Source organism: Lutzomyia longipalpis, chromosome 3, assembly GCF_024334085.1.
Source record: "Lutzomyia longipalpis isolate SR_M1_2022 chromosome 3, ASM2433408v1".
Taxonomy (NCBI): domain Eukaryota; kingdom Metazoa; phylum Arthropoda; class Insecta; order Diptera; family Psychodidae; genus Lutzomyia; species Lutzomyia longipalpis.
The window spans coordinates 6,103,121-6,129,712 of record NC_074709.1 but is presented as its reverse complement, the minus strand read 5'-3'; the positions used below and the strand labels follow the sequence as shown (position 1 = coordinate 6,129,712).

Sequence of the window (26,592 nt, the reverse complement as noted above, 5' to 3'; positions counted from 1 at the left end):
TTAGATTTACCCAGAAATTACATAAGTGTTTAAAAAATTTATTATTCAGCAAAAAAAATTAAAAATTGCGTGAGAACTTCGTATAATCGCTTTAAGGGCTTTGAATCTATTCGATTTTTATTTAAAAAAAATCTTTTTATGTAACAAACCTTTGAGACTTTTTTCGGTCACTGTGGTCAAATTAGGTTTTTATTAAAATTATTATTAAAGATTAGGCAGAAAGTTAGGACGTCATATTATTTATAAACATTTGAAGGTTAATAACTTTAGATTATTTCGATTAGATTAAAACTAAACTCGAAGTTTTATTTTTTTTTTCTTTTATTTAAGTCAATATCTTATTCATAAAAGTTTAAAACGGGAAAAACACTTTTCTACCATTTCCGTTTTAACCTTTTATCTTTACGTCGGCTAAACTAAAATTAAAAATATTCATAAAAATCAATAGTTTTTTATGGCAAAACTTAAAAAAAAACACTTTTTTTTATCAAAATAAGCTAGAAATTCAATATTTAACGATCTGAGAAATGTTTTAAGACTCTCTAATCTTTAGAGAAATTAAACAAAATATAGAATTTAGAATATTTCTTCGTTATTCTAACTATTCTAGCAAAAAACTAACATTTTAATCACTAGCGAGACTAGCGGCTAAAATTTTTAAGATAAAGACTTGAATTAAAAAGGAATCTATTCAAGAACTTTGCTTGTTAGGTAACCTAATAAATAATATTTAATATCAAAACCTGACTTCCTAGGCTTCCTGGCTACTGTGTATAATGGGGAAATTAGTGTTAGATATGCATAAAGAAAAGTAAATTTTACTCACAGGCATATGATTTACCCGATTTACCCTATTGTGAGATCCTTCCTTACCCTATTTACCCCCTTTATCATGGAATCCTCGCAGAATCTCAGTTTTATGCGGGGAAGTTCTCCCGGGTTAATGCTACAGAATCCGCGAAAATTCCACGGAACTTCCCCTGGAGACTTGGCTAGAGGGTGACGGAGTTTCTCACAGCTGTATATTGTGAACAAAAAGAGTCGGGAATTTTGGTGGCATCCTCGATGGTGATTGTAATCATTTAATATCTAAGTAATCTGAAGTTGTAAAGTGATTGTTCAGGATGAGTGGGAATATGCCAGAGCTTGGCTCCAAGATAAGCCTTATTTCGAAGGCGGATATCCGATATGAGGGCCGATTATTCACCGTAGATCCCAACGAATGCACCATAGCGCTAGCAAATGGTAAGAAATCCCCCCTAGCGGAAGTCCTTTGTGGCTTCTGTGTGTTGTTGTGCCCTGCGGGGGCTCTCTGTGGTGAGCATTGGACGCTCCTCCGTGGGTTCCGGAGGGGGATTTTGGGGTATTTGCAGGCGGCTTTGGGATTCCAATTTGACAGCTTGTCTAACCTCCGTTGTTGGAATTTTTTTATTTTCCCCTCGAAATCTCCGCGAAATTCCCCCAAATGCGCCTCAGTGTCACCCACAGGGGGGCCCCAGGTGTCGCCAGAAGGTGTTGCTTGGGGAGAAAAGACAGTAAATTGTGGATAAATTCGCCTGACCTTTCATTCCTTCCGGACATTTAGCTTCCAAGTCACCAACAATGGAGCGTCGTAGCGAAAAGTTTCTCATTCCCTCCCTTTCTTGCGTACACACGCAGCATCTCCCCATGCAAATCCTCCCCTTTTTGGGGAAATTATCTCCATCGCTTAACTGTTCCAGCCGCAAATTCAGTTAGTTCGCAATCAAAAAGAAAAATTCGACGGCAAATTCAATTTCTCTTTTTGCCCTGACAGCTTTGTGAGGTTTTGAAAGTTTCACGAAATTGTTTTGAAAATTTCACGATATTTTGAAACATTTCCAATTTGTGAAATGTTTGTGCGGAAAATTTTAAAATATTTATTTTTCCGGGAAACTCATTTTTGCGACTTGGGCCTACGCGGAAAATGCTTAGGGGGCCCCCGGGGAGCTTCAGTAAAAAATTGGGCGCGAAATTCGCCGGATTAAAAAAACCATTTTATACGACTTTTTCTGGCGCGGATTTTGAGAGTTTTGAACTGGTGATGCCAATCGACGCGACGTCGCTTCCTGGTCACAAAAAAGGTATTTTCGCTGGGAAATTCGGCGGAAAACGCGAGAAAACTGCGAAAAACTGAATGTGTGAGGGAGACGGATAGCGGTGACGTGCACTGTCTCATTTTCTCTTGAGCAAACAGTGCCAAAAAGTAGCAGTGGTGCTTTTTGGAACTACAATTTAGGGCGCCAAATTCAAAAAAATTACAAAAGAAGCATAAAATGTATTTGGGGGCGCTACAAAGGGGGGCTCTGGGGGGGGAAATGAATGTCTTTGGTGAAAACCGCCTTGTTTCAGTAATCTCTGCAGCAAATTTCATCGCGATCGGACAAGCGGTGTAGAAATGCTTATGCTTTAATGTTGTTTTTTTATGCTTCATTCTTTGCAGTGCGCTCCTTTGGGACGGAGGATCGTGAGACGCAATTCCCAATTGCTGCACAGAATCAAGTGTACGACTACATCCTCTTCCGTGGGTCGGACATTAAGGATATTCGGGTGTGCAATAGCGCCCCAATACCCAATGATCCGGCCATCATGCAGATGCACTTGCCGCCGCAGATGGGGCAGCAACCCTTCCAGCCGCCGCACTTCCCAATGGGACTGGGTCATCCGATGGGGGCTCCGCCGCAGATGGGGCAATTTGGACCGTACGGTATGCCGATGGGGGGTGTGGGTGGGGGTGCGGGCAGTCAGAATCTCGCACCGGGGCCCAATATGCCGGGCGTGGCGAATACGGGGGGGTTGCAGAAGCAGAAACAGAGTGATTTGAATGTGGCCATTCCGGAGCCCGGTGATTTCAACAAAGGAGGTGAACAAGGTTTGACTATCACACTCTGACGCTTCAAATTCATCTCTCTCTCTCTCTCTCCTTGCATGCTCTCTCATCATCACTTGTTCATCTTCATTCATTTCTGCCTCAATTTTCGCTTTTTTTTGTTGATTCTTCTTCTTCATCTCTCCTTGTTTAGAATTTGCAGTGATTCTTCACATTTCTTTTACTTATTCTTTCTTCCCACATGCATGCGCAATTTATTTATTTTAAACTTTTAATACTTTTTAATGACATTCAATTGAGACAATAAATTGTGGATTAAAAAAAATATGTTATACGATCAATTAGCTTTCACACGTAATTTGTGCGAGAGTTTAGTTCATTGAAAGTTTTCACAATTTTAATCGGAAAGTTCACATAATTGTGAACTACTATGGGGAGAAATTTCTCTTACTGTGCAATGGGAAAGGCTTGTTTGGGGCAAAAATGCTTCTTTAATTGGTTAACTAAAGGTTTTAGTGGAGCATTGAATGCAAAAGGATTTAGGAGCTTAAAAAATTAACTGAGAAGCATAAAATGAAAGACTTATAGCCAATAAATCCGCCAAATAACTCTTGAAATTGAGATTTTTATATAAACAACCTCATAAGTAAAACAGAAAAATTCTTATTGAGATTGATTGAAGAATTTGATGACTAAGGAAGTATTTTATCTCATTGATTTTATTTTGGCAAAATTAATTAATTTGACTCGAGTCAGCAGTAAAATAAAAGACTATTTAGATAGAATTTCAATAGAATTCGTTCTTTGAAAAAATAAATAAATTCATTTAACCCTTTCACGTTCAAAGGGTATTTTGCTGAACAAAACATGAATGAAACATTTTATTTTCTCTCTCAATCAAGGGGTGTATAAAAAAGAATTTAGCACGTTTTATGTTGAATTTACTACCTTTCGGTTTGAATTTAGCCCTTTTTTTTAGGTTTAAATTTATAATTTTTGGGCTTGATTTTGACCCTTCTTTTTTAGTTTGAATTAAAGACTTTTTTTACATCTTAAAATTAGTCTTTTTTAGGCTTGAATTAACCCTTTAACGTCCAACGTGAAACATAAAAACATTGAAACATGCGCTCTTTTATCGTGATTTTTATTCTATGAATTTTTTTAGAGGACTTTTCTCACTCAGAACGTCTTCTTTGACCCCTTATGCGTGAATTTGATGCATTTGTAACATGGAAAAACAATTACATTCATAATTAATTGAAAAAATAAAATGTTTCATGTTTGGGTCAGCGTATGACCCAAAAAACGTTAAAGGGTTAAACACGTTTTGGGTTGAATTTACTACTTTTTGACTTGAATTATATACTTCTAAAGCTTGAATTAAATTTTTTTGGTTTCTATTTCTGACTTGAGAATTATAAACCAGTACCTATTTTGATTTCTTTGGCGAATCATCGGAATATTAGCGAATTATCTTAATAATTTTATTTAGGTAAACACTTTTTGTTCTCTATTTAACCTTTCTGCATTAAGATTTAAAAAACATCTCAAAGAACATTTCTGAGTGGAAACGTTTTCTTTGATGTCAATTCCGTAAATTCAGCACATTTATAGCTTGAAATAACATTTAAATTAACTTAAATTAGAGAAAATAGAATGTTTCATTTACGTTTTGGTCTGCGAAATACTCTATGAACGTGAAAAGGTTAAATAAATTATAATTAATTTTTCAAAGATACAATTCTATTAAATTTACAGCCAACGAAGACGTTTAGTGATTATTTATTTATTAAAAATATTAATTATTAATTATTATGACGTGATAACAAAACCAAATGTTTCAATGTTTCACGTGGACGCTAAAGAGTTAACCCAACTATTTTTGGAAATAACTTAAATTAGTTTTCAATCCAGTATTTTTAAGAGAATAAATAGTCCTGAAAATGCAGAAATATACGTCGTTATTCTCCATTTTGTTCGTTTAAATGTTTCAAACTATTCGCAACAATGTTTCATAGTGCTAGATTAATCGATGAAACATTGTCGCGAATGTCTTGAAACATTTAAAAAGAGAAAATGGTCATTATCTGCTCATTTTTGTTTTTCTTACGGGAAATCTTTTCCAATTTTATTTTCATTCTGATTTCCGTGAAAAATGTAAAGTTTTTTTTTCTCAATTTTCTATTCTTTTTTAATTCTCCAAAAGATACTTCCTGAAGGAAATTATTTCTTCGAATGAATTCCTTACCCATACACACCTGAATAGACTCCTTTAGAGTCCAAAATATTCTTCAACTGAATCTTTTCGATTTTTATATAAATAAAAAAGTTTTTGAGAGTCATTTATATTCTCTTAATATTAACAAAATAAAATTCACAAAGCAACAGGTAAAACGGGGTTAAAGTAAGTTCAAAACAAAGGAGTTTATTCGTTCTTATATGAGTCAAACAGTCATTTAACGAAATCATGACGCAAAATATTTTGACTAGACGCTCTATCTATGAACTTCCTAATAATAACAAAAAAAAAACAAGCATTTTTGCCTTATCTCCCCTTCATTTTATCGTTCATTTACTGCCAGATAATTCTTTTAATTTGTAGTGAGTAGTGTAGATTTAGTAGTAAAATTTATTATTAGTTAGTTTTCTTTCACAGTTTTCTGCTTTTGCTGCTTTTTTAAAAATTATTTTTGCTTCAAAAATTCTTTAAATAAAAAGGATTAAAAAAAGTTAAATAAAAATTTGCTTTTTCATCAATGAAATCAAACTCTAATAGCTGCAGCATCAATGCTGGAATTTATTGGAGCAGCTGCGGGGTCACGATCGACCACACCGCAGAGTCTCGTGTCACGGAAGAGTCCAACAATGGATATGGGCGTGCAGGTGAATCAGCCAATTGGGCGCAATGATGCCAATAAGCGTCCAATGGAGCGCAGTGGTGGCAATGCGGGGGCACAGAATCAGAATCAGGGGAAGAACACGAATCAACGGGAACGTCGTGATTCGGGGAAGAATGCTGCGCCCAATAATCAGGATAATCAGACTCAAGGGGGCGCCGAGAGACCGAAGCAGTATCAGAATAAGGTAAGATGTTTAGGTGCGATCTTTTCTGCTGGAGGAATTTTACTGACTTGACTGCCTCTTTGAGTTCTTCCAGCAGCGGCAGCAAAATCAAGGGGGGCCGCCATCAGAGAGAAATCAACGAGAGGTGCGCGATGTGCAGAATAATCAGCCCCAGCAATCACGTTGGATGCAGCGTGGTGGGCAAATGCGCGGTGGACGTGGGCGGATGAATCGCGGTGGACCAAATCAGGTAAAGGATTTTTTTATTTTAAAAGTTTTTTTTTCTTTATTCTAAAAATCCTCCCGGATGTTGCAGCACAACAACTTCCGACAGCAGGGCGGTGCAAGTGGTGGGCCAAATGTGAAGGCACGCACCGGCAAGTCCATCAAGTTTGACAGCGATTATGATTTTGAGCAGGCTAACAACAAATTCGAGGAGCTACGGTCGCAATTGGCAAAACTCAAGGTGGGCGAAGAAGCCAAACCTGAACAGCAGGTATTTAAGAAATCATTTTTTCCGTTCTATTTTCAATTGATTTTGTCACATCTAAAAATTATTTGTTTATTTATTTAATTAAATTCAATTGAATCCTTAAAAAAAAAGAATTTCTTTCATGAGAGAAAAATAAGTAAAAGCAACGAATTAATCAATTAAAAAGATTTAAAAAACAAAACTTTTCAAAAGAAAATTCATTTTATTGATAACTTATTAATGTCGTAAGTACAAGAATTTAATCTTTTTTTAAAGAAACTTTTTTTGCATTCTTAAAATTCAATTTAATTTGTTTAAAAAAAAGTTTTAAAAGAATTGCTCACATTGCTTGTTTTTTGTGCGCTTGCCAAATTTATTAATTTTAGCCTTTTGCTTGCAATTTATTTTTTTTAATCTATTTTAAAATGTCACATACAAGCAAATTGAGGGCAAAATGAACAACAAATATACAAGATTGTGCCAAAATTTATCAAAAAAAAAAAACAAATAATTATCTTCAATTTACTTGTATTATTTTTTTTAATTTAAAAAAGGTTTTTTTGAAAAATTAAATTTATCGATAAATCTTTGATTCTTTTTTTGCAATTTAAAAATCAGGTAAATGGAGAGAGCGACAAAAAAGATGATTCTGGCAATGAGACAGGTGCTGGAGAGCAGGAAATTGAGGAGGATGCCGAAATAACTGTTGGTTATGATAAAACAAAATCATTCTTCGATAATATTTCGTGCGAAGCAGCCACGGATCGTTCCAAGGGGAAGAATCGTACGGATTGGCGCCAGGAGCGTAAATTGAACAGCGAGACTTTCGGGGTTTCCTCAACGAGGCGAGGAGGGTGAGTTTTCTTTCATTTTTTTTTGTCTTGTCGTTCTAAAAAAGAAAAAAACAAAGAATTATTGTTCTAGAAAACAGTCAGAAAGAAGTTTAAAGAGCCCTAGAAAACGAGTTCTGTCACAAAACATAGAAAAGTAATTTTCTTTCAGAAACTCGTTTAAAGAAGGAAATAAAATGTTAAAATCTTATAAAATTTTCCCCGAATATCAAAAATCTTATAACTGAAGAATTATAAGAAAAGAAAAGAAAAGATTTTTATTAGAATCTATCCCAATGTGTCAGAAATTGCAAACAATGGCGCTACAATCGTGCCTTTTGTCTATGTTTATGAAACATTTCGGCTAATGTTTCATCGTTTGAAAAAGAATTTTTGAAACAAGGTAGAAAAATTTTGAGCCTTCTAAATCTAAATTGAGGTCTAAAAATATTTTTTAAGGCTTAAAATATGTCAACCCTTGTTTCAAAAAAAAAAAATACTTTATCAAACAGTGAAACATTAGTGTAAATATTTCATATATTTAAAAAGAGACAAAAAGCGCGATAGTGGCGCCATTGTTTGCATTTTTTGACACATTTTCTGAGTTTTTTAATATTTTATTTATTTTTTAACTACATAAACCAAATGAAAAATTGTTAGGTCTTCGAACATTTTTCCATCGTTCATGATTTTAAAAATAATGGAATTTTAAGATTTTTCACCAAAATTAACTTTTCCTCTTTGAATTTTTTAGACACACTCTAAGAATATACAGAAGCTTTATGCTCTTTTAATGGCTTCCAGCAGTGGTTTGATTTTGAAATCTCCAAATGCATTGGAAGCAAAAAGGAGGGTGACTCGATCTTTTGGCACCTTTAGAATTTTTTCTTTGATTAATATTTTTAAACAATTCTGAACTCAGATTTTGCACAAATTTCTAAAAGTATGCATACCCGGATAAAAAAAAATGAAACGCATTTAAAAAGAAAGAAAGAAATAATAATTAATTAAAATTCTCATCCTTTTTTTCATAATTATCTTATAATTCTAAATTGAGTGCCAATGATTTCATCGGTGTTGTTATTTTCTCTACTTTGATGTTATGAATATAGTTTTGGATGAATTTCAATATCGTCTCGCTGTATGGACCATACTCTAAATACAGTCCATAATGGCATTTTAGAAAAAATTCCATAACATCAATGAAATCTTTGTGACTAATATACATTTTTTCTTACATTTCGTCTTTGATCAATAATTCTTAATTTTTTTTTCCAATTAAAAAATATTTTACTACCAATATGTATTTCTTTTTGCATTATTTTTATTAAAAAAAAATGTAGAGAAAAAAGCATATCGAGGCTGTATTGTAAAACCGGCTAAGTCGGTTCGGAGCTCACACCGACTTAGTCGGTTTTACAATGCAACCCTCGATATATAAAGAAAGACATTGTTTACATGTAAAAAAGACGTAAAATGTAAAAATTCAAACATACGGCCCAACTCAGAATTTATTTAGGATTGTTAGAAGATGTAAAATTTTTTAGTAGGTAGTTTTGTTTTTCTGAGATTGAGGGCCTTTCTTATATTGTGCAGAAGCTCAATCGAAGTTTCTTCCACATCAATCCAGTTTCATCACAATTGAATATTTGTCGAGGGCTACATTCTGGTGTACTTTAGGAAGCTAATCTTGTAAAAATTTGCGTACACAACCTTCTTGTATGAAGAAATCTGGGGCTCTTTTTATTTCAGTTAAACAGTTCTAGTAAGGGGTCAGAAGAAGAACTTTTTAAAGATTTGTTGCACATCGGACATGTAACTCTAGCAGAAACTTTATAATATGTAGGCATCGAGACCGAAGGCCAAAAATATTATCCCGTGCCATGGTCCGTTATAAGTGTGTGAACCTCTTTGGGAGAGGGCTGTGATGGTTGATAAGTGTTGCCCTAGCGGTGCTTATCATGCGTTGGTCATTCTCTCGTGAGCCTTGAAGCCGAGAGGACCGGGAACGCTGAAAGAGGGTTGGCTATCACAGTCACTCTTAGTGTTATAAAAAAAAATCGACGCCTACAAATAGTTCTCCGCAATTTCAACCTTTGTTACGACGTCTTTTTGATTCAAATGACGCTTAAGGGGGGTCTCTTTTGAGAGCTGGTGAAATTAAATATTTTAATTTTTCTTGAGGTTTTTCTTAAACTTGGTTTTCAAGTGTTGGTGACATTTAAAGACTTATCATTAAAGAGTAAGAAAATCACTTTCCGCCATCTTAGATGCGACGCCATCTTGAGATTTTCCTCAAAACACAAAGGTAGGTTTTTCTCAGGATCTACTGGATGGATGGAAATACCAATGCAGATTTTGATGTACCAGAATTTTGAATTTCCACTCTGGGGCTGAGAAAAGTGGAAAAATGTGACTTTTTTCAGACATTTTTGACGTTTTTTCACTTTTCTCAGCCCCAGAACGGAAATTCAAAATTCCGCTACATCAAAATCTGCATTGGTATTTCCTCTTTCATTTGCTTTTTACCCCATCAAAATCTGTCTAGTAGATCCTGAGAAAAACCTACCTTTGTGTTTTAGGGCAGTTCTGCGGAAAAGTCGGAAAACCACAAGATGGCGTCGCACCTAAAATGGCGAAAAGTGATTTTCTTACACTTCAATAACTAGGCTACAAATGTAACCATAATCGGATATCCAAGTTTAAGAAAAACCCCAAGAAAATGACAACATTAAAAATGTGTAAATTCTAACAGATTTCCCAAGAGACCCCCCTTAAGGTTAAAGAACTTATACAAAAGTTCAGAATCCTTCTTCGATCGTTCCGCTTGAATGCATTTTATAGGATTATAGATTATAGGATTTCGCCTGGCCAAAGTGTCATTGAACCAAACTCTAAAATGTTAAAAAAGGTAGAAATGTGGGTCACAACACTTGGGTCAGGCGATTTGAAGATGTTTTTCCTAGCCATTCCTAAAGTCTGAAAAGCAAATCGTCGTTACACAATTAAGTTTTTCATAGGCTCTTCAAATTTAAATCCGTCACAACAACTTTACCGATTATTATCTAATTAATTTTCTTCTTGAAAAAGGTTAAAAATTCCAAAACTTGAACTCTTTCATCTACGGATTTCCAGAACCTTAATTATTAAGCAGCGAATCCAAGTCTTTTTCTTATTTTCCAATTTTTCCTTAATTCCAATTTGTAAAGGGACGACCGTGGGTGATGAATGGGATTTTTTAAAAAACGGATTTTCGGTCTTACTCTCGGCTAATTAATTTTTATTTCTGGCCAACGTTTCGGACTATTTAAGTCCTTCCTCAGGGCCTATAACAATATAAAAGAATACATAAGACTCAAAAAGACCTACATGACATTATTTTCTTACAATCAATGGACAAAATTAACCACGTCAAGAAAGAATCAAACAGAGTCCTTAATTCGATAAGAAAATGAGTTAGAAAAATCCCCTCGAATGATATCTTTCGGCACTATCTAATTCTTTAGGGAATGAAGAGAAAATCCTTAAGATTAATCCTTAATCCGTCCTTAAAAGTTTTCTTTAAAGACTTTAATGAATTAACTGTAAATCGAGAAGATTGCAAAAGACAAAATCGTGTTGCTCAGTGTTGTTTTAAGGTTGATCATGACCTCGATCGTGAAAGCAAAATATTGATGGTCATTGTCAAAATTTATTGACCCTTATTGGTGCAAGATGTTGTTGTGTCGCCGCGTTCAATAACAACAAGCTCTGTTCGATGAACGACGAACTAACCATTCCGGTTTTGTTAACCATCTTCTTCTTGTCTTTGTTACGGCAGATTCCGAGGACGAGGCGGAGGCTACTACAACCGTGGTCCCAATATGGGAATGGGTGGTAGTGGATACCGCGGTGGGCATTTCCGATCGAACAACTACCGCGGCAACCGCAATATGCGACAGGGTGGCAATCAATCGACCGGAGTGCCCCAAAAGCAGCCGTCTCAAACGTCTTCGGCCACGCCATCAGCTGGTGAGTTTCCTTTTTCTTTTTTTTTTGTTCTTTTTTGTAAAATTTTTCATGAATTTTACTTTTTTTTTGTAGCTCAATAATGAAGAAAAAATTGCACAGAAGATCTCAATGAGGAGAAGTGAAAAAAAAAATGGGTATTTTATAAATTTGCAGACCAATTCCTCCTCCTTGTTCCCAAATTGAGAGAGAAATGAAAGTAAAGGATAAAGGGAGACAGAGAGAGAGAGAGAGAGAGATTAACAAAGAGGAAGAAATGGAGATTAACAATGAAGCAAAACAAAAAGGATATTCTTGCAGGACAAATGAATTTAATTAATAAAAAAAAGGGGAAATTTTGATATATGAGGAAAAATTAAAAAGGGAGAGTGTTTAGGAAAAGAAAGAAGTATGAAGGTTTGAATTATTATTATTATAAAGAAAAAAATATTGTGCGAAGGGGGAAAAAGGAAAATTTGTGCAAAAAATTGGGAAGAAGTTTTTTTCGGCGTGACTAATTTATAAATGAATAATTGAAAAGGATAAAAAAAATAGAGAGAAAATAGGATTTAAGTAAGAATGCAAAAGTAAACGAAAGAAAAAGGAAAATAAGATGTATATTTAAATTATAATGGGAGCGCGCTGAAGAGAGAAAAGGAGAAACAATGAAATGTCTAAAAGGATAAGAAAGCATGGGGTTTAAGGACGTTTAACTTGAAATCACACACACACACAATAATTAGATTAACTCTTTTGAATATAATGAATGTGTAATTTTTTGTACCCTTTTAAATGAAAAAAAAAAATAAGAATTCTATATTAAAAAAAAATCTTCTAAACAAATTAAAGAAAAGAAAAATAGATTAATAGAAACTTTGCATGATTAAATGCTAATGAAAAAAATGTGAAATGGTGGCGATTAAAATTTTTCCTTTTATTTTCCAAAAGAAAAAAAATTGGGGAAAACTTTAGCAGAGAAAGTCTAGAAATTGTAAAATTGCAAATTGATTTATAGAAAAAGAAAATAAATAAAGACTGTAAAAAAAACAAGTTCAGCATAAGGCAGAAAAAATTGAAAACTAGAAGAGAAAATTAAAAAAAAAAATTCTTTCCTGGAGAAAACTAAAAGAAATAAACAATTTTAGGGGGTTGTAGAATGATGAAAATTAACAGAAGTTTATCGAGTAGAATGAAAATATTCCTCAAAGGATTTAATTTGTCACAGAAAAAATTCTTTTGAGGATAATTCCATCCAAGAATCTTTTTTTTTTATTTTCACAAATTACCCAAAATATTGTTTAAGAAGATTTTTCTTTTCAATTTCTTTCTTGTTTTTTTCAAGACAAAACAATTAGCAGCATTAATAAAGCAATTGTATCTATAAAAAAATAAAAAAACATGTGAAAGAAATTTAAAAAAAACATGCTATTGCTTGGGAATTGCTGACGAAGCATGCAAGAAGAATTATGATAAAATTGTCTAAAAGAATGTAAATTCATTGGCAAAAAAGGCATGAATAAAACAAAATATTTTTTTCATTTACAACTCAATTTTTTTATTCAAAAAAAAAGTATTTTTTCCATTTTTTTTGGTGGAGAAATGAAGCAGACGAATTTTTATAAAAAAGAAAAAAAATTGTAAAAATGAGGAATGATTGAAAAAATTCTTGTAAAGTGAGTAAATAAAAAGAAGATTTAAAAAAAGAAAGAGAAAAGCATGAAGATATAGAAAAAACTGTCAATAGAATTTTTTTGTAGTCTAGACGAGGGTTGAAGAATCCAGAAGGAGCGGTACTAATCGAGTGTAATCAACCTGTTAACTCTTAAATATAAAATTTAAAAGAAAAATCAGAATTTTTGCAAAAAAAAGCAAAAAGAAAGATACCTATATAATATTAATATAATAATAAATTATAATTGTCGGTTAATGTAAAAAAAAAAACAGAGAAAACGTTGGAATCAGGAGAGAAAATGAAGAGAAAATGAGAGAAAAATAACACCGTGCAGCAATTTTTTAAATTTTCAGAAAATGGCTGTTGAATTCAAAAAGGGAAAACATAAAAATGTGAAGAAGGGGAGAAGAGATGGGAAACACAGAGAACAAAATGTCAAAATGAATTTTTTATTGGTTCATTTCGTTGACATTTCGATCACGGTAAGGATCTTCTGAAGGTATTAAAAATATAAGAAAAACAAGAGTTTTTTTTTCAATTTTATAAATGATTTGAAGATATTTTCTTTATCCATTTGACCGTTTTTTCTTAATACTTGAAGGACACGAATTTCTAACCTCAAACTTTGACCTTTATTTCCTATTGGTTTGTACATTTACACGGATTTTTAACCTAAGATATTCACGTAAATTCAGTACAATTTTGGTTTTCTGTTTAATTCATCCCCATTGAATGTAATGGTAAAAATGTTAGGTTAGAAATCCGGATAAATATTGGACAAACCAATATGATAAAGAAGAGGTTTTCTAGATTTTCTTCCTGCGAGATTGAAGTAATTGACGTTGCCCACACATAGAAAGAGAATTTATCACAATAAGTTAGAGAGATTTTATTCTAAGATGATTTAAAAGGTCAAATTGGTAGGAACTACCATTTTTGTCCTCCAATGTTAAATAAAAAATAAAAACGGAATATAATCTTTTTCTGTTGCTTAAGAAATTCAATTTTAGCCTTTCCCTTAAGTTTGTAATCTTTTGGAGAACTTAAAAGTCATTTTGTTTACAAGAAAAATCATTCAAATCACAAAAAAATCAGGAAAATTCTTTCTTTACGCTTAATAAGCGCCACAGCAGCGGCAAAAACGCGAAACTATTCTAATTTTTTCTTTAGGGCGTTAAGGACAGAAATTAGCCTAATACCCGAAATGCATTTTGCATTAAAAGGCTGTATTCAATCAATTCAATTCTTGATAACGACTTCTGATGAGCTAGGTTTGCTAAGCTAATGATAAAAGCCTATTGAATTGAGTTTATTTGCGCAAAATGACGTATCAGCGTCACAGCGGCATAAACGCGAAGCTACATCTTCCGAGAATCTATCAAAGAAGACGATAGGAAGGACTGAATGCAGACTAAATAAAAGAAATTAGAAAATAAAATATGTTCTTCAAAATTGACTTTTTATTTTTGATTTACTTTTGCTAAAGAATATGAACTCGAAATATTCTTGTTCTTCACTAAAATTATAAATCATATTCTTCAGAAAATTCGCGATTCGTACGCAATGGCGGTCAATTTTTAAAATGGCGTCTTTGAGCTTTTTGCTAATGCGTTAGAAACATAACCTAAAATTGTATTTATACCTTTATTTTGTGTAAAAATAATTTACCAAACACAACATAATTTTTTCGTTTATTATCTTTTGTAAAAAAAGCTTCTTGATAAGAATTAAATAATTTTTATAATTTCAGCGAAAAGAAAAAGAATTGAGGTTATGTTCTCTATGTGCTGAATTAATTAGTCAAAATCGCCAAAGATTTGACTAAAGTAAATAGCTGAAAGTTCTTAATTAATTTTTCAGTTAAAGAAGCTAAAGTGTTTTTAACAATGTTATATTTTATACAAAATAAAAGAAAATCTCTTCAGCCCTTAAAACAAACTTCAAAAAAATTGCTGCACAGTGTAAAAAAACGGAGCATATGTATATGGAAAATGATAACAAAGAAAATGCCAAGTCTAGGAGGCAAAAAAAAAATGGTTAAAAAAAAACAAGAAATAAGTTAAAAATGTATAAGAAAATTGCATCAGAAACCAGTTGAGTGACGCACGGGAAGATATTGAAAGTAGATTTAAAGAAAAAAAATGATTTACAAAAAAGTGGAGTAATGAGCAAAAAAATTGAATACAAAATGATTTTATAGAGAAAAATATATTACCTTTGCACGACTCTTTAGCCAAGCTTCGTGTAAGACACATCTTTCGTGTTTTTGAACACCTTTTGTTTTATTTTTTTTTACCATTTTTAATGATTTCTTTTTAAAGACATAAATTAATTTAAGATGCATCCAATGTAAAGAAAAAAAAGGAAGAACAAAATATCGGTGACAGCTGAGAAAAAAGGAGGCACAAGAAGGGACAATGAGGAAGTAAATTGTCTCACGTTGCGCGAATGCCGCGCACGAATCTCGTATTAAATTGTGCTTCTTTTATAAATTCTTCTCCCTTCACATTCTCGCTAAAACAACTTATTTTATCGTCTCTTTTTTGTTTCTTTAAGTCTCACACTGATAAAATATTATACCTCATGCGTGCTTCTTCTATAGAAAAGATAAAAAAAATATATATCGAAGGAATAAATGAGGCAGAAAAGTCGCGCATTAAATAATTTTAAAAAATTGAGGGAAAAAATCTTTTTTTTTCCTTCTTTTTAATAGAATTTTTTCTTTTGTAATAATTCCTTTATGAAAAAAAAGAGTGAGAAAAATTATATATTAAAGAATGAATCTGCAGAGATTTTTTTTAAAAAAAGAAGAAATTAGAGAGATATAATGTTATATATATTTCTTGTAATAAAATTCCTCTATCTCGTGCTAATCAAAATCGCTATCAGTTTTTTTTTTATTAAATAAAATAATAAACAAAATGTTCTGAGAACGATGAAAAGGAAAAAAAAACATTTGTGGTTTAGACACAAAACTTGTGAGAAGCATTGATAGATGAATAAAAAAAAGAGAATTAATAAAAATGAGATAGAGAAAGAAATCAACATTATAATTTAATACACGAGAGAACATGAAGAATTTAAAACAAGATCGTTTTTTTTTTCTTGCAAAAATTCCCGCAAAGACGTCTTATAGGCTAATGAGATGGGGAAAAAATGGCAAGACTGCTGCTGGACGTCCTTCCTCGTGCAGCGTTTTTATTTCTTTACTTCAATTGAAATTCAAAGCACAATTTGAAAGAAAAAATATCATAATGCATTTTTCCAATTTATGCAAATCTCTGCTATTGGTTCTCATAATTCTTTATCTTAAAAATAAAACATTATTTATAGGTTGGGGGCTTAGTAGGGAATGAATTATTATTGCACCTACATTACGTAGAATTTCTTGTTTATTTCTTTAAAGCAACTCAAATGGAATTCAAAGAATGGCGCGATCTGGGAGATCTCATTTCCTGCTCTTAATTAAATCAACTTATATTGAAATTAATTTAATTTACATCACCAAATTCAAGGAAAAAAAAGAATAAACTTTCTTTCCTTTCAATCATTCTTTGGAGATTTTTTTTTGTTGAAAAGTTCATTTACTTTATATTTCTAAAACTTCTGAAAGGACTTTAGGGGAAGATGGCTCATATTCCGACCAAGTAAGGACAGGATTTTTAAGAGGTTTATTGAGGATTTTTCTTCAAAGAAATTAGCAGAATTTCCTAACTTAAATTTGATATTTTTCCAGCTCTTTAACTATTTTTTTGCTAGCTCCTAAATTTATTTGCAGTGTCTTAGACATGAAGGCTGTTTGGATGTGTAACCACCCTAAATAATTGAACAGTTCAATATTTTTTTTTCAGATGTTAAAAGATTTTTTCCAGACTTCAAACTACATCAGAAAAAAAATTCATACACGTTAGGAAAGAAACGTCAGGGTTGGAAATAAAATGTTATCAATCCTTGGAAGAAAAGATAAAATGAAAGAAATTCAATGATAGAAGTTCCAACATGACACGTCAAACTTTAGAATAACAGCCGATCGTTAAAAAAGAAGTTTCAAACTTTAGAAAAATCTCAAACGTTAAAAAAAATACCAATCGTTAGGGATTCAAAGAAAATATCAAAGTTTTCTTACGTTTGACGTTCATTTTTTCAAATATTTTAAGTTTTCTTATCTTTTTTTCAAACGTTTAACTTCTTTTTCCTTAAGTTTTACGTTCTTTACTAATTCTAACGTTTGACATTTTTCTTCAAATATTTTACATTTCTATAACAAAACTGCGTCAAACGTCAGGATACATTAATTATTGCGCTTGATTTGCACAAACTTCTTCTATTAGTTTCTTTTTAGTAGATTTTTTCAGGCTGGACGTCATTCCGACATCCACACTTACACAAATAAATTTATGAAAAGCCGCTTATTTGAATGCAATTGCCGTTAATATGATTTGAGCTTGATCTCTCTTAGTTACTTCCTTAATCCATTTTTCGCGTCCTTTGAAAGAAATCTTTAAATAAAAAACATTTGTTGAATAGATTTCTGCCTAACATTGCTGATGCTTTGATTTTGATAAAATCTTCAGGTTAATTCATTATACACACTAAATTCTTAGGAAAAATCTTAGAAAGTAAAATTCTGAACCAGTTCTCCTCTATATATTAAAAAATTGAAAAGATAATTTTCAGTTTTTTTTTTATTTTGAAAATTCTTTGAGAAAAAAATTCTTCTCACTTTCTTTGTAAGATTTCAATTCAACTCTTCAACTCTGACGGGTAATATTTTCTCATGGCTCCATCCGCATCTCCCATGGGGCTAAAAGATATTGTAGTGCGACAGTCTCCGCATCTGAAATATGAGACAAGCCTCGGATGGATTCTTGGAGTGGCTTTGCGACAATTTCAAAGAGATCAGCAAAAAAAAATCCCATCGAATTTGTGACCTTCACGCGAGATCTGCCACTATCGCCCACGACTCTCTAATTACTTCTTTGAATTGCAAAGTTGCCACCTCGCCACGTTGATCTTCACACCAACCGACGACGCCCAAGTGCCAGCATTGACGCAGCTCACGCGCCAAGCGTCACGGTGAATGGTGCGAAGAAATGAACCTCTGCTGTGGTCCAGCATCGAAAATTCATTAAAGCTTTCAAGAAGTCTCGGTGAGACATTAATTTACCCCGCGCGGAATTGCAATTGCTAAGTGATTCAATCACTCACAAAACGTCTTAAATCCTCCATGGGCGGAGTTGAATGGATAACTACAACAGCCTGCAATTTTCTGATCAACAGGAAGGAGCTTAAAATGGCAGTTTTTTGCTTATAAGCTCTTCAACACCGCGATTAGCAGAATTATTTTAGAATGGTCCAGTTTAGGTAATAAATTTAGCCGTTAATCGCGCACTGCAGCTATATAGTTGCTGGAACCAGAATTATTAGTAAAAAAAAAATAAATCTATTTGTAGAGGAATTTTAATGGGAACTACTATCTCCAAAAATTAAATTGAGAACTATGAATAAATTAAGAATTTCAACTATACCTAACATTTAATAAATTCCAAAGAACCCAAAGAATTATTCTTACAGGTTTAGCACTGTCTAATGGAGCTGGGTAATGAATTTTAAAATATCTGGAATTTAATTTTTATTAACTTTTTTTCTCAGTCATGCTGATTTTTAACAAAGATTGATTTTTTTGAAAAAAAATTTTGCAAAAAAAATCGTTTGCTTCGTCTAATCTTTTTACAATTAAGGGCTGATCAATTCCAAGTTATAAGAGCTTGAAGCTTTCAAACAATCGTGTCAGGAGCGCAATCAAGAATTTATTTAAGAGGCTACATTCTATTAGCAAATGTATAGAAAAGAAGCGTTTTTTATTGAAATACAAAAAAAAATGATTTTAATTGTAACGCTTGACGTTTATTTTCTAACGTTCAACAATTATTTCCTTGTATTGACTTGTCCTCCTTGTCCTATATTTACTTGGAATACAACCCATAGAAAATAATTTTTTTTTCTATGAGAAAAAAGTCGAATTCTAATGGGACAACTTATATTTTAATATTCTAATTTTTGACATTTCTTTTCGAACGTTTTTTATTTTCTTGTATTTAACAATGCTTGACGTTATTTTTCTTAAGTTTACTTATTAAATTTTTAACCTTTGGAGGATTTTTTCTGCTCACTGTGGCCAATTCGATCTATTTAACCTTTCGTGTTGATTTAGAATAAAAGGGGAGTTTTATTATTTTATTGAAAGAAAATTTAGTAAAACAGGAAAAACATTTTCCTGTTTTAGAGCGAAAATTAGGGGAAAAGTTTAAGGTTAGAAAATTCTGATCCTCCAAGTGTTCATTAAAACACTTACAAAACACTTATAATTCTTACGTTTAACTGTGATCTAAAGCTTGACGTATTTTTTTCACCTTTTGGCATTTCCAACGTTAGATTTTTTTTAAATTAATTTCTAAAACGTTAGTCTGTCATGTTGACGTTTCTTGTGAAAACGTTTGAAAATTCCCTTTTTTTTCATTAATAATTTTACCCGCGAAAAATTTCTTATGAAATTTGAATAGAAAAAAGGTCCTTTGCGTCCTTTTAGGGTGCTTAGATACATTGATTTGAAATTCTTATTTCATAGTAACTGACGTTTCGATCTCCACATTAGTCCATCATCAGGTACTTCTACATATTTAATTCTCTCAAGATCCTCAAAATTTTTTTTCTAAATTTTTAAATTCTAACGATCAAACTTTCTTTAAATTGAATTAAAAGAAAAATATTATCAAGCGCATAACGATTTATTTTGAGGCTCTACTAAAAGCCTCAAAAGATGAACGAACATAAATCTACATAATGCTCAACTCTGTGTATAGGGATGCTGGTTAACAGGGAAAATATGCGAGACGTGATGTGATTGAGGAGGAGGAGGTGCGTGTGCGATCCATACAATTTACTGTCGATCGACAAAAATGAGTGAAGAATTGTTGTCAAATGGAAAACAATTACTCCGCACACATGCTGCTCTCTCAGTATCTTCGGATGCTGTGACCTTGTGCCGTGGATGGCGTCTCTTGCGGTGGCATTGTTTCCATCCAACGTTCTTTCGGCTGCGGCGTGGCCAAACACCATTGGCGCGCAAACGTCGTCTCGCAAGAGCGGGAAGCGTGTGCTTTGTGAGTGGATCCAGCACGGTGCGGTTCGCAAAGGGCGAGGTCACCAGGCTATGATTTCTCGTTCTAGCATTTTTAACGACATCTCACCATCCTCGCGGCCAACATCTTGCGGATCACGAGGGGATTATCGCGGCTGTGGCACCGCAAGAACGTAATCGCGCGCGCGCGATGGAGAAGAAGTTGTCGCCAAAAGTTGTGCATCTGGATTGTGTTCTGTGTGCGGGAGCATTCTATAAAAGACGCCCGGTTGCTGGCGCTCGGCACAGTCATCTCTTGATTCTCACTGTTGCGAGTTCTGGTACGTCCAGCAAGCGCTCCATAGTCCCACATTTTTCTTTTAAGTTCTCTCCAAGATGAAAGTGTTTGTTGTGTTGTCCGCCCTTGTGGCCGTTGCCGTTGCTGCCCCCTCTGGAGCTGCCATCCTGGCCGGTCCAGCAGTCTATGCTGCCACTCCCCTTGTCAGCCAGTACCACTCACAGGTACGCATCACAAAATCCACAAAATCAGTGAAATTTCTCCATTGAAAAGTGTTTTGGCGCCAAAATTTTCCCTCTTTATTACTTTTGGTTGTTGATCAGTGTAACATTCGCAGTGGAGACGCCTGGTGGTTTTCAATACAAAAGGAGAAAATTATTGAAAATTTTACAAGAAAAGTGCCTTCATTTGGAATTTCTTTTGAATTGGAATTTATTAAATGCGAGTGAAAGAATTTAGAGAATTTTCCAATCAATCAGAGTTTAATTTAAACAGACTCCACCCACATATTTAGGCTGAAAAAAAAACAGAATTCAATAGAGCCAAATAAGAACATTTCAAGGGTGAGGAAACCCACAAGAATATTTGGCTCAATTGAATTCTTTTTCTTTATTCCCAATGCCGTATCCTACACAGAAATAGGCAGAAATTTGTGATTTTTATCTGTGATTCTTTTTTATTGAATTAATTGGTAAGATTTGTGAATGTGAACGTGACTTATTTTTATTGAATTTATTAATTTTGTGAAGATTTGAAACAGAAAATATATAATGAGGTGAATAGAATTAAACTGGGGCAAATTGAATCCTTAAACTTTAGAGGAAAGAACAATTTCGATGGCAAAGAAAGTGAAGATCAATATGATCATAGGGGTGAATAGGATCACTTTTCTTTCAAAGAGTTTCTTCTATATGAAGTAAAAACGTTCGATTTTAAAATCCTTAAGATTTAGAAAATATTTTTCGTGTTATATTATGCCTTTTTAGTTTTTGGTTGAAAAAATATTTCAGAATTAAAGCTTTATTAAAATTCTATCAGATCACGCTTGGTATCACCAAGCGCCTCCACTGTCATATGAAGAAAGCTTCTTTCTCTGTAAATTTTATTTATTTCAACAAGAGAATTAATTATTTCATTAATTTATGTACAAATTAGAATGAATTCAACTCATTTCCACCCTCTAGGTAATTTTTATTTAATTTTTTCTTGATTTTCCCAACCACCAGGCGCCTCCACGACAATTTCATGATTAATTTTGTGTTGAAAAATAAAAGCTAAAAATTCGCTAAATTGTTTAATTTTTTCATGCAACAGGATGAACTGGGACAGTACTCATATGGATACAGCGGTGGCCCATCTGCCAAGACTGAGACCAAGACCTTCGATGGCATCACACGCGGTGCCTACAGCTACATCGATGCCAACGGTCTCCTGCAGTCCGTTGAGTACACTGCCGATCCCATCCACGGTTTCCGTGCTGCCGCCACCAACCTCCCCGTGGCTCCCGTTGACACCGGCGTTGCCCCCGAGCCCGTCAAGGATACCCCCGAAGTTGTGGCTGCGCGCGCCCAGCACCTCGCCGCCATTGACGAAGCCAAGATCAAGAGCGCCGAATTGCCAGTCGTTGAGACTAAGATCGTGAAGGAACCCGAGCTCATTGCTCCCGTGACCCGCCTTGCTGCCCCAATTGCCGCTCCCCTGGCTGCTCCAGTGCTCCTCCGTGCATCCGAAACCATCCCAACACCCCTGCGCTTCGGCTACTCCTACGCCGCTCCAGCTTACTACAACTACGCTGCCCCATACAGCTTCGCCTACCCCGGCTACACCGGCTACACCACCTATGCTAGCCCCTTCATTGCCCGTGCCTACCCATGGACCATCCCTGCTGCCGTTCTCCCAGCTCCAGTCACCGATACCCCCGAAGTGGCCAAGGCGAAGGAGGAACATCTCGGTGTTGTCGTGGAGGCCAAGAGCGCCCAGTAAATTTTCACTTTCTACTAATCAACCACCACCACCACCCCCTGACTGACTGACCGAGTTCCCCATTCCCGGAACGTGTTAATGAATCTCTCCACAAATCTTCCTCACGGTCAAACACCCACGAATCGAGTCAAGAATTAAAAAAAAAGAAACAGAGAACAAAACCGAAAATTTAATGAGTTTATGCTGCCAAGACGAATAAATATCCGTGTAGAGAAAAATGGGAAATGACTTTTCTTTTTTTTATCTTCTATGAGCTTTCTGATCGTTGTGTTTGAATTATTCCTTTTAATGGCGTCAGTGTAAAATGGCGGCAATGGCGTCCTTTTTAATGACGTTGGTTTTTCTTCATTCAAAATGGCGTCTCTTTCTTTAAAAAATAAGTTTCTTTCTTGTTTTCAATGCTAAGGAGAAACTGTAATTATCAGAAGAATACAAAGTAAATTCTAAATGGAAAAACAAACTTATCCTCGTCCAATTCTTCAAAATCATCCAAGGAAAAGTATACTTAAAATAGATTTTAAAAAGTGAAAATGACGAAGTTTAATTCACCAGAGATATATTTTTTACACATTAACAGGTAAAATATGGATTAAAATAATATTATCAAAGATAAATAAATAGTTTATTGTGGGTTTATTTAATATATCGAAATAACCGCGTCTCCGTTCCTACTTTCCGGCATCATTCATTGTTTTTGGCAGCGACAGGAGGGAATTTATGAGCTCCGAATTGCGTTTGTGCAATTGTGGTGGCATGAGGAAATTCCACGGGGCATTGTTGAGTGTTGGCTGGCAGGGATTCTCAGCTGAAGGGAAGGCAGCCACTGACCAGGCGGGTACAAAATTGTGAGCGAGCTATTTTTTTTTTAATTAGAAGAAACAAACGAATAAAATTGAATTAATAAATTTGAACGATTTTTTGTATCCTGGAAGGTGTGGAAATGATCTCTATAATTGTCCCTAAATTTGAGTTTTCCTGCTAATTAGTTGGTGTTCCACTTCGTGGCCAACACCAAGTATTGTAATCGTCGGAAAAACCGACCACCTCAGATCGGGCTCAAACTTGGTATGAGCACGTTTTAGACATCCCACATTACGAAAATGGTGGTGGAAAATTTTTGATCCGGCCGGCCTGCCGGCCTGCCGTCCGGCCTGCCGTCCGGGACTCTAAACTTTGCCTTATATCTCGAGAACGGTAACAGATAGAGACTTCGGGTTTGAAGTTTTCTATAGAAATGTGGGTGTAAAATTTCATTTTTTTGCATTTTCAAAATCCAAGATGGCCGCCATCCGCCATTTTGAAGTACCATCAACCACTTCCCTTATAGCTATAGGTCTGAAATTTTAGTGTGTTGTAGAGCTCAGTGAGACGTTTTTATAGATAATTCATACCTGAAAATCGGTCAAGCGGTTTAGCAAATATGGCGGCCCAAAGCAAAAAGTGTTTTTTCGATATAACTCGAGAACGGCTTGACCGATTTTGACCATGTTGGTATCAAATGAAAGGTATTGAGAAGCCCTACAACTGTCTAAAACATTTCAAGTTCCAAAAATGACCGCAAGAGGCGTTAAAATCAAAAACAAAAATTGCCTAACTTTAAGGGGCAATATCTCCGAATCCCCATTAGGCAAATCTTTTAAATTTTGATATGTTGTAGCAGGACTAATAATCTTGCACCAGTCCAAAAATGAAGAAAATTTATGTCGCCGTTTAGAAGATATGGTCATTTGAAAAATTCTTGAATTTGAAAAGTTCTAAGAGCCATATCTCTTGAATGGCTTGTCCGATTTTGCTCATCTTAGTATCAAATTAAAGGTTTTGCAATTCTCTACAACTTTCTAGAACATCATTAACCTCTAGAGCCATTCCTTTAGGACGAAAAATGCGAAAAACTCTTTTTGTGAAACAAAAATCCGCCATTTTGTGTTCTAGAGGTGACCTTGAAAGTCATTGAGATATATATCAAATTATAGCTTGTTTCAAGACCTTTCCAAAAATAGTCAAGAAATTTCTGTAGGTCTTATAGAACCATAGATATGACCATTTTTATCCATCAAATTACTGAATTTCACAAAAAATCAACTTTGCATAATAGTACTGCTCACAAATAATATTACAACGCATAATAAAACTTCTATACGTTGTGGGACACCAACTCTTATAACTGGACGCGTTATGATTGACTTTCTCTCTAAACTTGCTGAATTTACTATAATCGATGAAATATGACTAATATTTTGCTTAAAATCCTTAAAATTCTTATAAAATTAACCCATTCGCGTCCATTGAATCATAAGTTTACCAAAAAGATGAAATATTTTATTTTCTTGATTTTAAATGAATTTAATTCTATTTTCAAATTAAAATTACGTTAAGAATGCGTAGAATAGGCCAAAGAAGACAATTTTACTCAAAAATGTCCTTTGAGAGCATCCACAGAATAAATATCGCGATAAAACGTTTTCATATTTCAATGTTTTTTATGATTCATTCGTACGCGAAGGGGTTAATATTTAGTTGTGATTTTCTTACAGGGTTATCACTAGAGCTCTAAATGCATAAAGCTTTCTAACGTCTCTGTTTAGCTTCAAAAGCTTGGAGCTAAGAAAATATTGTTTTATCACTTTATTAAAACCACTGAACTTGATCGATTTAGATAAGTTTTCAGAGAGACACTAAAAATAAGATTTGAATTTTTTTAAAATAATTTTAGTACAAGAAATTTCTTCAGAAATAAATTTTCCACGAATTTCCTGCACAACTTTAACGGAAAAAATCGCTAAAAACTTTTTTTTCCAGATTTAATTGAAAAATGAAATTTTAAGCAGAAGCTTCAGAAGCTTTAGTGGGAAATGAGTTAATAGAACAATCACAAAATAAGGAATTTCTGCTCCTTTCCTTACTTCTCTATCGTAGTTCTCTTCATCTATGACTGGCATAGCCAAGCTCGTGTGGAGGAGTAGCTGCCATGCGAGGAATAATCCAAAAATCCTCGCAGGATTTGCACAATTTTGATGCATTTCACAGGTAACACAACAAGGATCACCAACAAACTGTTGCTCATCCAAGTTCGATGCGTTGTTTTTATACGTTCTCCGCATATTTGCTGCGACGGGATTTGTGTCCCTGGCAGGTGTGTTCAGGATGAGAGAAGAGATGTCACATGCAGAACTACACCAAATAGGCCAACTTATTAGTATCCCGCGGAGATTTACTTAATGGAAAATAAATTCCAAGAGAAGGATAAAATTGTATTTGTGCCAAATATTGCGTCATCATTGCTTACCCTTTAGAAGAGCCTTAAAAATGGGGGCGTCTGGGGATGTCTGGAAACTGCGTCATAGGGGAAAGTCGTGGGTAAGTACCACATCATTGCATCAAATGCAGATTTATTATTTAAAGGAAAAACACTTTTAAAATATTTTGGCCATTGAATAGAGGAAGGATTGAAAAAGTTTAACAAATCAACAATTTTTAAGCTTTTTGTAGGCTTTTAGGTCCTGTGGGAGGTTCTAAAAAATTGAAGTATGTATCAAATAAAAGGGAATAAAAGGCCAGGTTGAGTGCAAAAAAATTATTCCTTAAACAGAGAACTTGTAACAAAAATTCAATTGAATTTAATTAATAATTTAAACAATTTTGAATATAAAAGAAAATTAATCTAAAGCTCTTAAAATCCCAAATGTGTTAGGCTGAAAGCTTCTAAAGCTGCGAACAACGAGTAGAATAAAGAGTAAATCTCACAATAGAACTTTTCCATTTATTGCATTTACTGGTTGTTTTCTTTCTCATTAGTTATTCTCCTCTTAACCCATTTCTTAGCTGGGAACATTTTTTTGGGGGCTAAGTATTTAATTTATCTCTAAAATGAATCTATTTCTCGATTAAATACCTTATCCAGGGGATAAATTCATTGATTTTCATTCAATAGAATTTTCTTTACAAGGAATTGAAATCAATATTTTATATTTATTTTATTAAATAAATTTTCTTTTTTTTTAAACTTCTACTGAAGGAATTGTAATGAAAATTTGTGGAGATCATCTGCAAAAAAGGTAACAAAAAAGTAAAGAAACCCTTGGAGGATCCGAATTATCTAACCCAAAACTGTGACAATTTTTTCTCAGAAGGAAAATGTTTTTTCCAAATTTTCTTTCAATTTAAATTTTTATTAAAAAAAATAATTTGTTTTATTTAGTGACGATTTAAGAAATCGAATTGGTTCGGAATTGGTCGTGCTGGTCAACAAGGGGTATTTAACTGACGAATATCTTAGAATAAAAATCTAAGAATAGTTAGCTCTCTTGGCAGAGTTTACT

At 33.8% G+C, this 26,592-nt stretch overlaps 3 protein-coding genes across 8 annotated transcripts; 2 read left to right on the top strand and 1 right to left on the bottom strand.

Annotated features, from left to right (window-relative positions):
* The first annotated feature begins 918 nt into the window (after positions 1-918).
* LOC129791664 (protein LSM14 homolog car-1) lies at positions 919-12,745 on the top strand. 6 transcript variants are annotated; one of them, XM_055829933.1, is made up of 8 exons: positions 919-1,245; positions 2,462-2,725; positions 5,625-5,932; positions 5,997-6,161; positions 6,228-6,407; positions 7,002-7,237; positions 11,034-11,224; positions 11,297-12,745. In XM_055829933.1, exons 1-8 carry the CDS (start codon positions 1,125-1,127, stop codon positions 11,302-11,304), a joined length of 1,473 nt encoding a protein of 490 aa, XP_055685908.1. In that variant the 5' UTR covers positions 919-1,124; the 3' UTR covers positions 11,305-12,745. The 6 variants fall into 6 exon arrangements, with proteins under 6 accessions (XP_055685908.1, XP_055685909.1, XP_055685907.1 ...); XM_055829934.1 differs by having other exon boundaries at positions 976-1,245; positions 6,006-6,161; XM_055829932.1 differs by having other exon boundaries at positions 976-1,245; positions 2,462-2,881; positions 6,006-6,161.
* Positions 12,746-19,758: 7,013 nt separating this feature from the next.
* LOC129791685 (cuticle protein 19.8-like) lies at positions 19,759-22,491 on the top strand. The gene is made up of 3 exons (XM_055829967.1): positions 19,759-20,035; positions 20,103-20,514; positions 21,605-22,491. Exons 2-3 carry the CDS (start codon positions 20,389-20,391, stop codon positions 22,271-22,273), a joined length of 795 nt encoding a protein of 264 aa, XP_055685942.1. The 5' UTR covers positions 19,759-20,035; positions 20,103-20,388; the 3' UTR covers positions 22,274-22,491.
* Positions 22,492-22,812: 321 nt separating this feature from the next.
* LOC129791697 (protein PDF) lies at positions 22,813-25,315 on the bottom strand. The gene is made up of 2 exons (XM_055829983.1): positions 25,177-25,315; positions 22,813-23,127 (listed from the first exon to the last, which is right to left on the bottom strand). Exons 1-2 carry the CDS (start codon positions 25,291-25,293, stop codon positions 22,942-22,944), a joined length of 303 nt encoding a protein of 100 aa, XP_055685958.1. The 5' UTR covers positions 25,294-25,315; the 3' UTR covers positions 22,813-22,941.
* Between the last annotated feature and the right edge of the window lie 1,277 nt (positions 25,316-26,592).

What these genes read in the sequence shown, in the direction of transcription:
- LOC129791664 (XM_055829929.1), top strand. Translation starts at nt 1,125, where the DNA reads ATGAGTGGGAATATGCCAGAGCTTGGCTCCAAGATAAGCCTTATTTCG. An exon ending in CGAAGCAGTATCAGAATAAG is followed by an intron (nt 5,933 to 5,996) that starts GTAAGATGTTTA and finishes TGCCTCTTTGAG; the next exon opens with TTCTTCCAGCAGCGGCAGCA. An exon ending in TCCTCAACGAGGCGAGGAGG is followed by an intron (nt 7,238 to 11,033) that starts GTGAGTTTTCTT and finishes TTGTTACGGCAG; the next exon opens with ATTCCGAGGACGAGGCGGAG.
- LOC129791685 (XM_055829967.1), top strand. Translation starts at nt 20,389, where the DNA reads ATGAAAGTGTTTGTTGTGTTGTCCGCCCTTGTGGCCGTTGCCGTTGCT. An exon ending in TCAGCCAGTACCACTCACAG is followed by an intron (nt 20,515 to 21,604) that starts GTACGCATCACA and finishes TTCATGCAACAG; the next exon opens with GATGAACTGGGACAGTACTC.
- LOC129791697 (XM_055829983.1), bottom strand. Translation starts at nt 25,293, where the DNA reads ATGCATCAAAATTGTGCAAATCCTGCGAGGATTTTTGGATTATTCCTC. An exon ending in AAGAGAACTACGATAGAGAA is followed by an intron (nt 23,128 to 25,176) that starts GTAAGGAAAGGA and finishes AAAAAAAAATAG; the next exon opens with CTCGCTCACAATTTTGTACC.